General features: G+C 36.8%; 1 protein-coding gene across 1 annotated transcript; it reads right to left on the bottom strand.

The window, feature by feature from the left end:
* Positions 1 to 1,398: 1,398 nt before the first annotated feature.
* LOC121433962 (prolactin-7A1-like) lies at positions 1,399 to 12,824 on the bottom strand. Its single transcript, XM_041632641.1, has 6 exons — positions 12,794 to 12,824; positions 7,267 to 7,436; positions 6,384 to 6,467; positions 5,107 to 5,214; positions 3,192 to 3,371; positions 1,399 to 1,614 (listed from the first exon to the last, which is right to left on the bottom strand). The coding sequence occupies exons 1-6, from the start codon at positions 12,822 to 12,824 to the stop codon at positions 1,399 to 1,401; spliced, it is 789 nt and encodes a 262-aa protein (XP_041488575.1).
* Between the last annotated feature and the right edge of the window lie 766 nt (positions 12,825 to 13,590).

Below are 13,590 nucleotides of genomic sequence, written 5' to 3'. Positions count from 1 at the left end.
TGCAGTGGTACTCTCTAGCCTCTGAGTCTTGATAATTCTTCTGCTCCCTTCTTCCAACGTAGTCCCTGAAACTTGTGGGTTTGGTGATCTAAATATCTAATTGGTGACCAAACAAGCCTCTAATACTTGTTCTCTGGACTTTTATTATTTGAGAATGTAGAAAATTCTCTAATAAGGCCTGAAAGGTTCAGCTAGTCTATAAATACAGAGATCAAAATGTAGAGGGAAAATTGATACTGGGAAGTATCTTTGACAATGGGTAAGAGCTATATTTACCTGTGAGCTTGTGGATGAGTTTTTAAATGCAGTAAGCGATTATTCCCGTCTATGAGAGGGTTGGGGTTAGGTGAGTACACAGTTCTTAGGTAAGAGAGTAGGCACTCACCAGGCTAGGCCAGATAACAGAATGTACCTTCCAGGCTGGATCTAGAAAGAAGGTAATGGCATGGGATGACAGGACAGGATAATGTCTTATGAACCAAAGGGACTACTCATGCACACAGGATGTGAATCCTGGCCCAAACCTGGAGGTTTGGCAAATATGGGTATGATTCCTGAAATGAGACAGGATGACTGATTATAGCACCATGTGGTCCTCTTTGAGGAGTGTGTTGAGTGTAGTCGACTTAGAGATATGAAAGAAAACATAACAAAGCATCAGAATGCAGGGTATCATGGCCTGGCAGAACCTGCTGGGTAGCTATAGCATGGGGCAACAGTATAGGTTCCTGCAAGTTGAATGACTTTCCTGAGGCAGTCCAATATCCCATTACTTATTAATATGGAAAAACTTCTACATGTAATTTACTCTCTGATTATAATAACTATATCAACATCAATATTAATTTAGCGTGACTCTAGTGTAAATTGTGAAATATTCCTACCACGCACCACGCCCCCGTGTCTGCACTCTGTGTGCTGGCAACCAGTTCGAGAGCTTCGGGCAAAGGGGCTGGAGGTTAAAATACACAGACACACACACAGACAGGGAGACAGCAACACGGGTCATCCTTGAATTCTCCAAGAATGCCCCCTTTATTGTGTTCAGGGGCAGATTATATAGAGGTAGCCACGCCCCAGCCAAACCCACCTGAAACCACTCTCCTGCCATCAGGAACTCCTGAATGTCTCGTGCTCAGAGCAGCTGTATGCACTCAGATCAGGGGATTACAAGAAATTGAGGATCTGGGGTCTCACTGCTCCCAAAAATTCCAATAGCCAATCAAACCTTTTAAAGTTGTTAACACATTTAGTACTAAATGAATAAAAGATACAAACAAGTTATCTCTCTAAACTTTGGCATATATGCAATGTTTATTTTTCTTTTAAAAGAAACCCATTACACCCAAGCAAACCTTCAAAATGTGTAACATGAAGACTATTTAGAAGGATGCAACGTTACGAATTTTCAATTCTTGGGGATGAGCATATGTCACTATTAACAAGCACTGTACATCGCAGGATCATGAGAGAAAGGTCAACTGATTGTAAATCAGTGTGCAAGCAATATGATAATTTACAAAGGGCAATAAAGCGAGAGTCTTCGTCAGATGACTGAATGTCTTCGAGACCAGACCAGATGGTATAATCCACATTTTCTGTTGTTCCATAAATCTGTTGACCAAAAGAATGATCAGTCAGTTATTATTTACATAACTTGTATTTGCTTCTCCTTTCCTTCCTAGATGTTAAAAACATTTAAGGAAATGATAATACTATTAAACTGTTTGCAGACAAGTATCTGTTTTAGAATACCTGCCTGTAAGAGTGACGAAAATGTTATGGGAGGAACCATCCACTCTTTGATTAGATCTAAGCAACAACTCCATGAGATATAGCCCATACCTGGCACTGTTAATGCTGTTAATGAGGCTTAGAACCTAAAACTAGACATGTCACAGAACTAGGGGATACCTACTACTGTTATTCATTAAAATGAATATAGCAATAAAATATTGTGATACCTATAGATGTGTATAGTCCTGATGGAGGAAGGTCATTGATTAAATAAAAAGAAACTGCTTGGCCCTCATTGGTTAGAAGATAGGTGGGAGGAGTAAACAGAACAGAACGCTGGGAGGAAGAGGAAGTGAGCTCAGACTCCACAGCTCTCCTCTCGGGAGCAGACGCCTCAGAGAGATGCCATGCTCCGCTCTCCCGGGCAGACGCACGCGATGAAGCAAGCCGCCAGGTTAGACATGCTGAACCTTTCCCGGTAAGATCGGTGCTCACAGATTATTAGAGATGGGTTGATCGAGATGTGAGAATTAGCCTGTAAGGGCTAGAGCTAAAGGGCCAAGCAGTGTTTAAATGAATACAGTTTGTGTGTTGTTATTTCGGAGCATAAGCTAGCCAGGCTGCCGGGGTGCTGGGGATGCAGCCCCGCTGCTCATATTACTACATAGTCCCCATCAGAGAAGTTTCTTCTGACTGTAGTTATTAAAAAGAGATACACAACTATATAATGTGCATAGATTAAGACACTTTGAACCTCTCAGCTAAAATCGAAGTCTATATCAAATCCTTCTTTTCAAGGATCCAGTATCTACATGGAAGAGGAGGCATAAAATTGTAAGAGGCTAAACTGGTAACCGACATCAAGGAAACAGCATCTTTCAGATATAACAGGACTGATACACACATAAACTCACAGACTTTGACATAAAACTTCCACAGGTTCAAACTAGACAAAATTCCAGGACTTAGATCTGGAAGTAGAAACAAAGTCCTATCCCTAACTAAAAAGTTATTTGCAATTAATAACTGACACAAAAGGGGAAAACAATCAGTTTTGTCCAATAGAGTAAAATCAAGATGTGTGCGAAGTTTCTTATATTTAATCTACTTCAAATGAAAACTGTCTTTTTGTGACTCCGAAGAAAGAGGAATGGGTTGATACTTGAGCACAGAGTTGGGTTTGACTTTGCAATGCATGCTGATTGGCAAGGTTTTATGGTGTTAAGAGAGTCTAATGAAGTAGTCAGGAATATTTTACTCTACCCAGTTACAGGTACTGTTGAAGAAGCTACTGTAAAAAACTTGAACTCCACTGTTTATCCATTAGTTCTGAGAATGTTTACAAGATTGGGTACCAAACTTTTTCTTGCAAATTGAGTTTTCAAAACTTAATATTCATTGCAGAAGTCATATCACTCATGAGTGAGGAAAATAAAAATAATTACACTACTCACCTTGCTGAGTATACTCTTGGCGTCTTCAAAAAGCTCTGCAGTTTTTGTCCTAATGTCTTTGGCTAATGATAGGACATCATTGTGTGATCCTGGCATACTTCCAAGTATGATCAGGAGGTTATGAAGAGTGTCATTCCAAGCCTGCATTCTGCTCAGTATCAGTTTTGGAAAGTCTTCAAGCTAAGCAGTCATGTTTCATCAGTTATATTAATACATGAAATAAAGAAGGATTAGTTAGCTTTGGTTTTCTATCAGACTTATGAATTAAATATCCATTTGTTATTTTATGGGAAGGTGGAACGGTTTGGGGGAATAAAAATAATATAGATTAATAACATAAAAATGATTAACCTGTAATTTGCCACCATAAAGTAATTATGTAAATATCTGTTATTTCCAATAACCCATTTGATTGATCATGTTGTGTTTTCCACATGAAAATCTGATCTCCTTGTAGACTCTTTTATGCTTTGTTATTTTGCTTGTCCAGGGGAACCCAAGAATTTGTTGGGGCTTAGTAGGTATTCTAATTCAGGAAAAGTAGATTCCCCCAGGGTACATGGAGAAAAATTTTACTTAGATTTATAACACAGATAAACTAAGTTGTTCAAAATCATAATTAATTTTAGTTTTTTAAAAGATATTAGTAAAAGTATTCCATTAATGCAACCTGGCTTTAATAAGTATGGTTTCCTCAATGTAGGGCACTCTCTCTCTCTCTCCTTGTCTCTAGCATATAAGCACATTTTTGGAACATATAAATAAAGAATAATGGGATGCCTTTGTTCTTAATAACAGCATAAATAGAAATAATGGGATTTTGATTTCCAGTGTGTTCCAAGGTCTTACATGAAATTCATTCCTGCTTTAACAGAGTTTGTGTACTGATATCTTTAGCTATTACAGAGACAATAAAAAGAGTACAATGAAATTCAGTGGATAGTGTGACGGAATTCAAAAATACATGGAGGAAAGTACAAGATCTAAAAGTGTGGGTGATGCAGTCTCCTGGGACCATTGCTACATAATGAATAAGAGTGAGAACTTGTATTGCACGGAACTCAACACTCATTCTGACAGAGAAAGCTAATTCTTCAAGTTCAGTAAAACTTTCAAAGCCTCGTTCTACTTAAATCAGCTAGCTCTTGTGAGTGCTAATTGCAGCAATGTCAACAAAGCATGCTGTGAAGTGCTTAGCCATGGAGTACCTATCTGGAAACACCCTTTCCCTTCATTTTGCCTTCTCATTTTCACATGATGCCAAAGTCAGTTCATTTGAAGATAAGTTATAGAAAAGAATCATAAGGAAAGAACATAACAGTTGAATACTAGAGTTGTAGTGATATATAGACCTTGTCATAAGAACTGGGGGCATGGTTCATTCTGAGAAACACTAGCCACTGTTTAGAGCACTCTCTTGTTCAGGTGCTTACAGTTAAGACAAAAAAAAAAATCCTAGAAGTTGTGAGCAATAAATGGGAGAGTAAGAAGCAGAAGTACAATCAGATGAGTCTTGAAAATCAAGACAGCATGGTAGTAAATAATGTGAGATTTGCTAGTGGGGAGCCATTTGCTGGTAACATACAAGGACCAAAATGTAATTGAAGTTTTTAAGTAAAGTCATGTGGTGAGATATTATTAAACTAAACCCTCTTAAAGTATAATTTATGGACCTGCTACAATATTACTTAGCATTTGCTTATTTAACATGAAGTATCTAGCATGACTTTTCTTTGCTCATTCTCAAATCATTTTCATGTAGGCATGATTTTCACATCTCTTACAGTACTTACAATGCCCCACAGCATGACAAAGCGAAGTCAGTATATTCCATTAGCTATTTAGGTAAATATATATACATATATATATATATATATATATATATATATATATATATATACAACTATAGGCTTACAGAGATCTTTTGGACTTCATCCATGTTTTCTGGTGTTTTGATGGAATAATTGTGGCAGGAGATGAGATTCTTAACCAGGAATTCCTGATTTCCAAGAAACTCAAGCATCTGTATATTCAAAATTAATATTGTGTTAATTTGTGTCTTAAAAATAAATAAATGAGAATATTAATACACTCAACAGATATGTGATTTTTAAAAATGAAATCAGCTTAAAAACTAAGATTAAAAATTTAACAATGTGATTTTGCAATAATAATTATTAATTAGAAAGTAAATAAATTTATAAAAATTATGTAAAACATTCTAAATTTCTTTCTTCTTTTTTATTTCAAATCTGATTCCCTGAAGCTTCTGCATTCTCATTTTGCTTTTTACTGCTGGAAGCATTCGTGTATAATAGTGAAAGAATGTTATATCATGATACAGCTGTTGATACTTGACACTGTGCTACTTAACACTTGGTCTTCAACATTTTCTCTTATAAATTCAAGTAATGTCATTAGAATGAAGGCTTCTGTGAGTGACAACATAGAAATAAGTGAGGCACTTACTTGATTGGATGACCCTGATGGTGAACTTATCTGAATCCAGATGAGGACCATGTCAAAAAAAAAATATAGTGAGTAAAGAGATAACATGATGACCTTTTTATTAGAAAAAGCAACATCCTCTGGGTACCCATTTCTGTACTGAAGCCATGTTTAGTGTCTCCTCCATGACCCTAACTTACCCTGGACAGACACCATACAGCCATCATCAAGAGAACCTGACTCTTATAAACCAGCCTTCCCAGTGAGTAAACCTGTGCTCCAGAAAACTTAAAATGACCCTCAAGATTTAGTGTTTATGAGAAGCTAATATGTTGTTGCTTGCTTTTCTCCTCCTTGGATTATCAGCGTTTACATTCATTCTATCCATTCTTTGTGACTCACTGTTGTGCACGCCTTCCCTATTAGATGTCCCCAGTGTGCTAAGTAAAGATGTCAATGGCAGCTGGCTTCAGAGAAGGAAGACCATGGAATCCGAGCTCTTTCTTGGATACAACTATGAAAGTATTGTGTTCCAAGTGCAATGATATTTCAAAATAATCAGGTTTTTCAAAAGGAGAATAACCTTTAAAATCATTATATTCTTTGCAAACCAGTAATTTTCTGGAGTTGTTCCATTATTATGCTACTTTTCAGTTGTTGGTGCTTTGTTTTACCCATGGAGGTGTATTATTTGAAACTTGGATTTGAAGCTTTCCTACGCTAAATTCAAGCATAGTCATTAACATGAAGACTTAGAGTAAAGAAGATGGAAGTAAGCGAGGTACTTACAAATTTATCAGAAACTTTTGCAGATGATGCACTGACGGTCTGAGACAGGATGGAGAAAAAAACTAGTGAGTTAAAAGACAACATAAATGCACAAAGATACATTCTCTGGCTGCCAATTTCTATACAGAAGCCTTGTGTATTTTCTCCTCCTCATTTTTGACTAACCTTGTTAACATTGTTCTCATGAACAAAGAACTCACTTCTTTTCTAAACTTGCATTCTAAGTGAATAAACTCATGCTTTCTAATTTTATAAACAAGAACTTCCAGCATTTAAAAGCTTGAGAGGCTAAGGTTTGGTTTGCTTGGTTTTTTTTGTTGTTTGTTTGTTTGTTCGGTTTTTTTCTGGTTGTTTGCTTGCCTTTTTCTTTTGCTGCACCTTCACAATTTAGATTATTTTTGTTCATTCTGTGTTACTCACTATATTTCTTCTCTATTGGATGTATGCTGTGTGCTAAGTAAAGATGTTAACAGAGACGCGCCTCTAGCGAACAAGGTAAGAAAGTCAGACCTCTCCCCCAGCTCTGGTTATTAAAAAATTTTTGACACAAATTAAAACTTAAGAAAATTTAAAGATAAGTATGGGGAAACTCCAAGACTTATTGAATTCTTCAAAAGTCTTTGAGGTTTCAAGAAACCTACTCCAATCTTCTTATTTCATATTTCAATAAATGTTGTTTTATCTTGTTATTATAAAGTATCCTATTTGCCATATACCTTTATGTAAGGTGTAAAGGAAATTTGGCTCATGGTAACTATAAATGTGGTATAGGACAGTCCTTGACAAGGAAGTTGCTTTATGAAAAAGTAAGTAAAACAGATATCAGTGAAATACTTACAAATATCCTAGGCAAATCCATGTTGAGGTCACTGATATTCTGGCAGAGTAGCATTGCATGGTCAAAGAGTTCCGTGAGGTACAGTTCATCAGTCTCATTGTTATTCAAAGGTGCAGAGGCCACTTTCTCCCATAAAAGGAGGTTTGACACTAGCAGCACCAGAAGTGCCCCTAATAAAAGAAACAAGAGTCATTCAGATCCATTCATCCAAAATTATCACAAAGAAATGACATCATCTTTTCCCAAAATCTTCTCCTGTTGACTTGATACTGTATAGGGGTGAAAACATGTTTTTCACTGTGAAAATGTAATTCAGTTCTCTCATTCACACACATAGATAGTATCAGAACTTAGTGACTTCCTGGAGTCTGGAATTGATATCAAAAATAACTATGAAATTTTCATCATCAGAAGATCATATTAATTGCTGGTAGAGTATTATACAATTTATGAAGAATCTATGTCTTTTCAGGTTCCCAATCCTCAGCTGCCCAAGGAACTAACTGGGAACCTCATCTTGGGCACTTGGGAGCCCCTCTAGGGTCAAGTCTCTTGCCCACCCTAAAGTGGCTCCCTTAACTAAGAACTGTGGTTCTGTGCTCCCCTATCCACCTTTCCTTTATCCCAATTCTCCTGATTCCCCAAGTCCCCCCTCCTTCCCTTCTACCTTTTCTCTCCCCATCTCCCCTTACCCCCATCCCACCCCACCCCCAAGATCCCAATTTTCTCCCCGGCAATTTGGTCTACTTCCCTTAGCCAAGAGGATAACTATGTTTTTCCTTGGGTTCACCTTCTTACTTAGCTTCTTTAGGTTCACCTATTGTAGACTCCGTGGCCCTTATTTATGGCTAGAAACCAATTATGAGCGAGTACATCCCATGTTCATCTTTTTGGGTCTGGGACACCTCACTCAGGATAGTGTTTTCTATTTCCATCCATTTGCATGCAAAATTCGAGAAGTCATTGTTTTTTACCGCAGCGTAGTACTCTAGCGTGTATATATTCCATACTTTCTTCATCCATTCTTCCATTGAAGGGCATCTAGGTTGTTTCCAGGATCTGGCTATTACAAATAATACTGCTATGAACATAGTTGAACAAATTATTTTCTCATATGATAGAGCATCTCTTGGGTATATTCCCAGGAGTGGTATTGCTGGGTCCAGGGGTAAGTTGATCCCGAATTTCCTGAGAAACCGAAACACTGACTTCCACAGACCCTATCCTAGAGCAATACTGACGAATATCTTGCATATCATCATAGAACCTTCATCTGGTGATGGATAGAGATAGAGACAGAGACCCACACAGGAGCACTGGACTGAACTCCCAAGGTCCCAATGAGGAGCAGAAGGAGGGAGAACATGAGCAAAGAAGTCGGGACCACGAGGCGTGCACCCACCCACTGAGACAGTGGAGCTGATCTACTGGGAGCTCACCAAGGCCAGCAGGACTGTGACCGAAAAAGCATGGGATAAAACCGGACTCTCTGAACATGGCGAACAATGAGGGCTGATGAGATGCCAAGGACAATGGCACGGGGTTTTGACCCTACTTAATGTGTTGGCTTTGTGGGAGCCTAGCCAGTTTGGATGTTCACCTTCCTAGATATGGATGGAGGAGGAGGACCTAGGACTTACCACAGGGCAGGGAACCCGGACTGCTCTGTGGATTGGAGAGAGAGGGGAAGAGGAGTTGGGGGAGGGGGAGAAGGGTGGGTGGAGGGGGAGGGAAATGGGAGGCTGGGAGGAGGTGGAAACTTGTTTTTTGTTTATGTTTTTTTTCCTCTCCTTTTCTCAATAAAAAAAAATTTAAAAATAAAAGAATCTATGTCAGTTTTCAACTATCCCTTCCTACAAGATTTTTTCTTTAATTTTTGAAATTGATATAGTTACATCATTTGCCCCTTCTCTTTCCTCTTTGCAATACCCCATATAATTCTCCTTGCTCTTTTTAAAATTCATGGCTGCTTTCTCTAATTAATCATTGGTAAGATTTTCAATACCATTCAGTATTAGATAACCAATGAGTGTGTTTTTTCCCTTGGGAAATACTATTTCACCTTAGTTGACTATAGTTCTTTGTGTAGGTTGGAGACCTCCGGGACTTTACCTAACCCATTTTGGGATACCTATTGTTTTTACTTTATTCAGCTCGTGACTAGGGAATCATGCTGGTGAGACTTTGTGGGTATAGTCTCTGACTTTCCTAGGAGATGCAACCTCAGAGCAATCTACCTGTTCCTCTGCATAAAACCCACACCTAAGGATCAGAAGTCATTGCATAAGATAGGAATGGAAAATATGAGTACTCCAAACTAAGTAAGAAATGTGTATATTTTGACAGGTTAGCTTGGTAGCTTTCATTCTTAACTTTATGGATTAAAAGAGTAAACATAACTGCTCTGATGCAGTACCCAGTGGCCTGTATGCAGGTAAGAGACCTTCCTCCAGACTGTAACCAAATGTCCACCACCCACTGGATGTTGCCCCAACAAAACCCACTCCGCTGTTCAACCCCACACACCTGAACATCCTCCCTGTTGCCAGACTTCCCCTGCAATCTCAGTGGACTATACAGGTACAGGTGCAAGCCACATCAGATGGGAAATCAGGCACTTCAATCCCAAGAGTTGGATGAACAAGCATAGGCACAAGTCACATGTGTTGGAAGAAAAGATGAGTAAAAGCTGGTATAAGAATGCATTCAATGACTATTTGAAATTGGTCAAAAGATACTTAAGAAAATGCAATTCAAAACAACTTTGAGATATCATCTAACACCTGTCACAATGGCTAAAATCAAAAACCCCAATGACAGCTTATGTTAGAGAGGATATGGAGTAAGGAAAACACTCATCCATGGCTGGTGGGAATGTAAACTTGTGCAACCACTTTGGAAATCAGTATGGCAGTTTCTCAGAAAATTCGGAGTCACCCTACCTCAGGATCCAGCAATACCACTCTTGGACATATACCCAAAAGATGCTCAATCATACTACAAAAGCATTTGTTCAACTATGTTCATAGCAGCACTATTTATAATAGCCAGAACCTGAAAACAACATAGATGTCCCTCAACAGAAAAATGGATAAAGAAAGTGTGGCAATCTACATATTAGAGTGCTACTCGGCAGTAAAAAAACAATGACATCTTGAATTTTGCATGCAAATGGATGGAATTAGAAAAACTATCCTGAGTGAGGTAACCCAGACCCAAAAATATGAATAATGTATGTACTCCCTCATTAATGTACCACTCAACAAAGTAAGCAATGACATCAAGAAATTTGCAGGCAAATGTATGGAACTAGGAAAGATATCATTTTGATTGAAATAACACAGACTCAGATAAATGAAAATATTAGGTACTCTCTCAGAAATGCATATTAAATGTAAAGAAAGAAGGAGATGGGAGAAGAATCAGAAGAAGAAAAGGGAAGAGCCACTGTGGTTGGAATGTAAAATAAATAAAAAATGGTGAATTAAAAAAATAAAAAATAAAGAGCAAACACATGAGTGACTGTTGTGTAACACAGGGTGTTGAGATTCCTGTATGATAAGGAACCTCTGGTCTGGATCTACTATTTTAGAGTAATAATTCTATAAGTTTGCCATTTTACAACAAGCTTCAGAGTGTTTTTCATATAAACTTGTACTTTTCAATAACCCTCTGGGTAGAATGGTCATGTGTAATGTCATCAAAATGTTTTGTGGAAAGAGAAGAGTGGTAGGATTGATTAATTGTTCACCTCCCCAAATATCTTAGTATCAGCTGATGGAGAATAGATGGCCAAGCGTATGGACTGTGCCTTATGCATTGTGACTCAGTTCATATCCAGGGTCTCTTAGTTATAACTTTAGTTGCAGGAACTCATCTGTACTCTTGAGGCTATCAGCAGAAGTTGTTGCCTGTAGAGATCAACCTTTGTCCTTGAGCCTTTGACTAAAAAAGTCTCATTCCTTTTTGTTTTATTTGTTTGTCTTCCTCTATAAGACAACCTCTTTTACTGAGATTTCTTGATAATATATAGTGTTAGTATGTTATTATCAAATTACATTGTTATATGTAGACAAAAATAGAGGTCTAAAATGATAATATTAGTGATTTCAAGAGGATGAAGTATCATGTTACTATTAAAGTATAAAATTTGTTATTTTTAGTAAATATATCTGGAAAAGTACCTCATATAAAATCTTCAATAAATTCAATTTAAAATGTTCATAATAAAATCAGGGTACTAGTAAGATTTATTGATAGGAAAATCCCTAACTATAAGTATTCAAAAATAACTAAAATCCCTAGAAAAGATTGTGTAGTATACAATGAAACCATCAACTTTTTATAAGTAAAATAAAAATAATTCAGATAAATGCGTTTTAAATGATCATTTTATTTTTAAGATTATGATAATCATATCATTTTCTTTGTTCCTCTATTCATCTCACACACTCCCACATAACCCTATCCTCTTTCAAATTCATAACATTCTTTGCTTTATTTGATATATGTATGTACGTATATGTATGCATATGTATATGTCTTATTAAACACATACATACAAAGTGCTTCATCACTATAAAAATATTTGCATACATATATATGATTTTATGGTTGTAATTAAGCATTGGATAAAAGTTAGTGCACTGTTTACCGGGGAAGAGTATTTTTTATTGTTCAACTAGACTGTCAAAAATCATGATGCTTTCTCTAATTTTGCTTTATGTATGCTAGATGTACATGTATACAATAAGTACATAAAATCCTTCCATTTATCAAGTTAAAGTTATCAACAGTTTGACCTAACTGACAAAGATCTAAGGATACTGGAATTTTTTACCTCATAAAATCTAATTCATGTTTCTTATCAATTTATTTACTTATAAATTTTATCAAGAAAAGACTGTATTACCATAATATCTCCTTTGAAATGTTTTTACTTGAATGAAAAAATTTAGAGTTGTATAGATATTAGTCTATTATTCTTGAACTCAATGTCCCCATATTAGAAAGAATGATTAATTTAGTTCATTCAAGTTAAGCATATTATAGCAGAGATCCAGAAACCAGAACACGATACATTTTTCCTTCTATAGTTACTAAAAATTTAGTAGGCAATCTCCTTTTAACTCATTCTAGTCAAATGTCTCAATTTCTGCAATTTGACTTTTTGATGTTGATCATTTTTTATTCCCTGGACATATAAGCAAAATCTTACTACCAGATACAAAAATAAATCTTTCTATATAAGTCAATTAAAATGCAAAATGTCTCTAGACATTTCTACATGTCTCCAGGAATGAAGACTTGTTTAACAAATGCTCATCTAAGAGTGTGCAGCATATTTGTGTTCTAGAGCAGTGATAAAAAAGTATTTCTCAGCTTTATCTGATTTTATTCGTCCTGATTAGGCAAGAACAAATAAGAACCTGTAAAAATGACACCAAATATATAAATTGTCCAAAAGATTTTGTAAGTCAATGGAATGTCCTCGGTTATTTAAAAGTCCACGAAAACAATTACTCACAGGAGCATGGCTGAGAGAAAAACAGTGGCATCTCTGAGGGTCCTTAGCACAGCTTGGCTTCTTCACTGCAGTCCTACCTCCGGTAAATATTCCACCCCAATAAATAGGCCAGTGAACCATCCTCAAGGCCACATCCTGTAAAAGGCAAGAAAAAGGAAGATCAGGAATAAAGGTAAGAACCAGATGACTCTTCAGCCTCATGGCAATGATGACGCATGTAATCAGTATGACCTTTTTACTTGATTTTGAAGCTACATGTAGGGACCAAAATGAAAGTACAAATCATTATATACATCTTGTCTGCATCAAATAATTCCATTCCCAGCAAAATTTCTGTGTCCCAGACTTTCACTACTTTTATTTATTTATTCATTTATTTTAGGATACTTAAGTGTTTCTGTCACTGTGTCTTGCTTAAGGTCACATATGTACGTCACTGTTTCTGAGCATCAGAAACAAGGCCATAGGTACAGTCTTCCTTCAGAACAGGTTAACATTTGCAATTTTTTTTTGTTGGCCAGATCCAGGGAACACAGTAAAGTGTTGGTTTCTGCATATTAGGCACAATAGGGCAATAATGTATAGGGCAAATCCAGATGTGTAGAAGATTTGCGTGTGTGTGTGTGTGTGTGTGTGTGTGTGTGTGTGCTATAGTTGTTGTTCCAGTATTCGTTTCTTTTTGTAAATTAGTACTTTCATTTAACAAAACATCATATAAGGTCATCACATTACAGATTAAAATACCCTAAGTCACATATTTTCAGCAAGGTTTAACTTATACAAACGTAGGTTCTGTC

The sequence above is a fragment of the Microtus oregoni genome, unplaced genomic scaffold (genome assembly GCF_018167655.1).
Source record: "Microtus oregoni isolate MIOR12 unplaced genomic scaffold, Mior012 000042F_ref0000377, whole genome shotgun sequence".
Classification (NCBI taxonomy): Eukaryota; Metazoa; Chordata; class Mammalia; order Rodentia; family Cricetidae; genus Microtus; species Microtus oregoni.
The sequence above is the reverse complement of the archived record's forward strand: the minus strand, read 5'-3'. Positions and strand labels throughout refer to the sequence as shown.

Excerpts from the sequence above, each read along its gene's own strand:
- LOC121433962 (XM_041632641.1), bottom strand. The coding sequence starts at position 12,824 with ATGCCACTGTTTTTCTCTCAGCCATGCTCCT. Across the intron at positions 7,437-12,793 it reads TTTCTCTCAGCCATGCTCCT|GGGCACTTCTGGTGCTGCTA; the intron begins GTGAGTAATTGT and ends TTCTTTTATTAG. Across the intron at positions 6,468-7,266 it reads TGGATTTGCCTAGGATATTT|ACCGTCAGTGCATCATCTGC; the intron begins GTAAGTATTTCA and ends ATCCTGTCTCAG.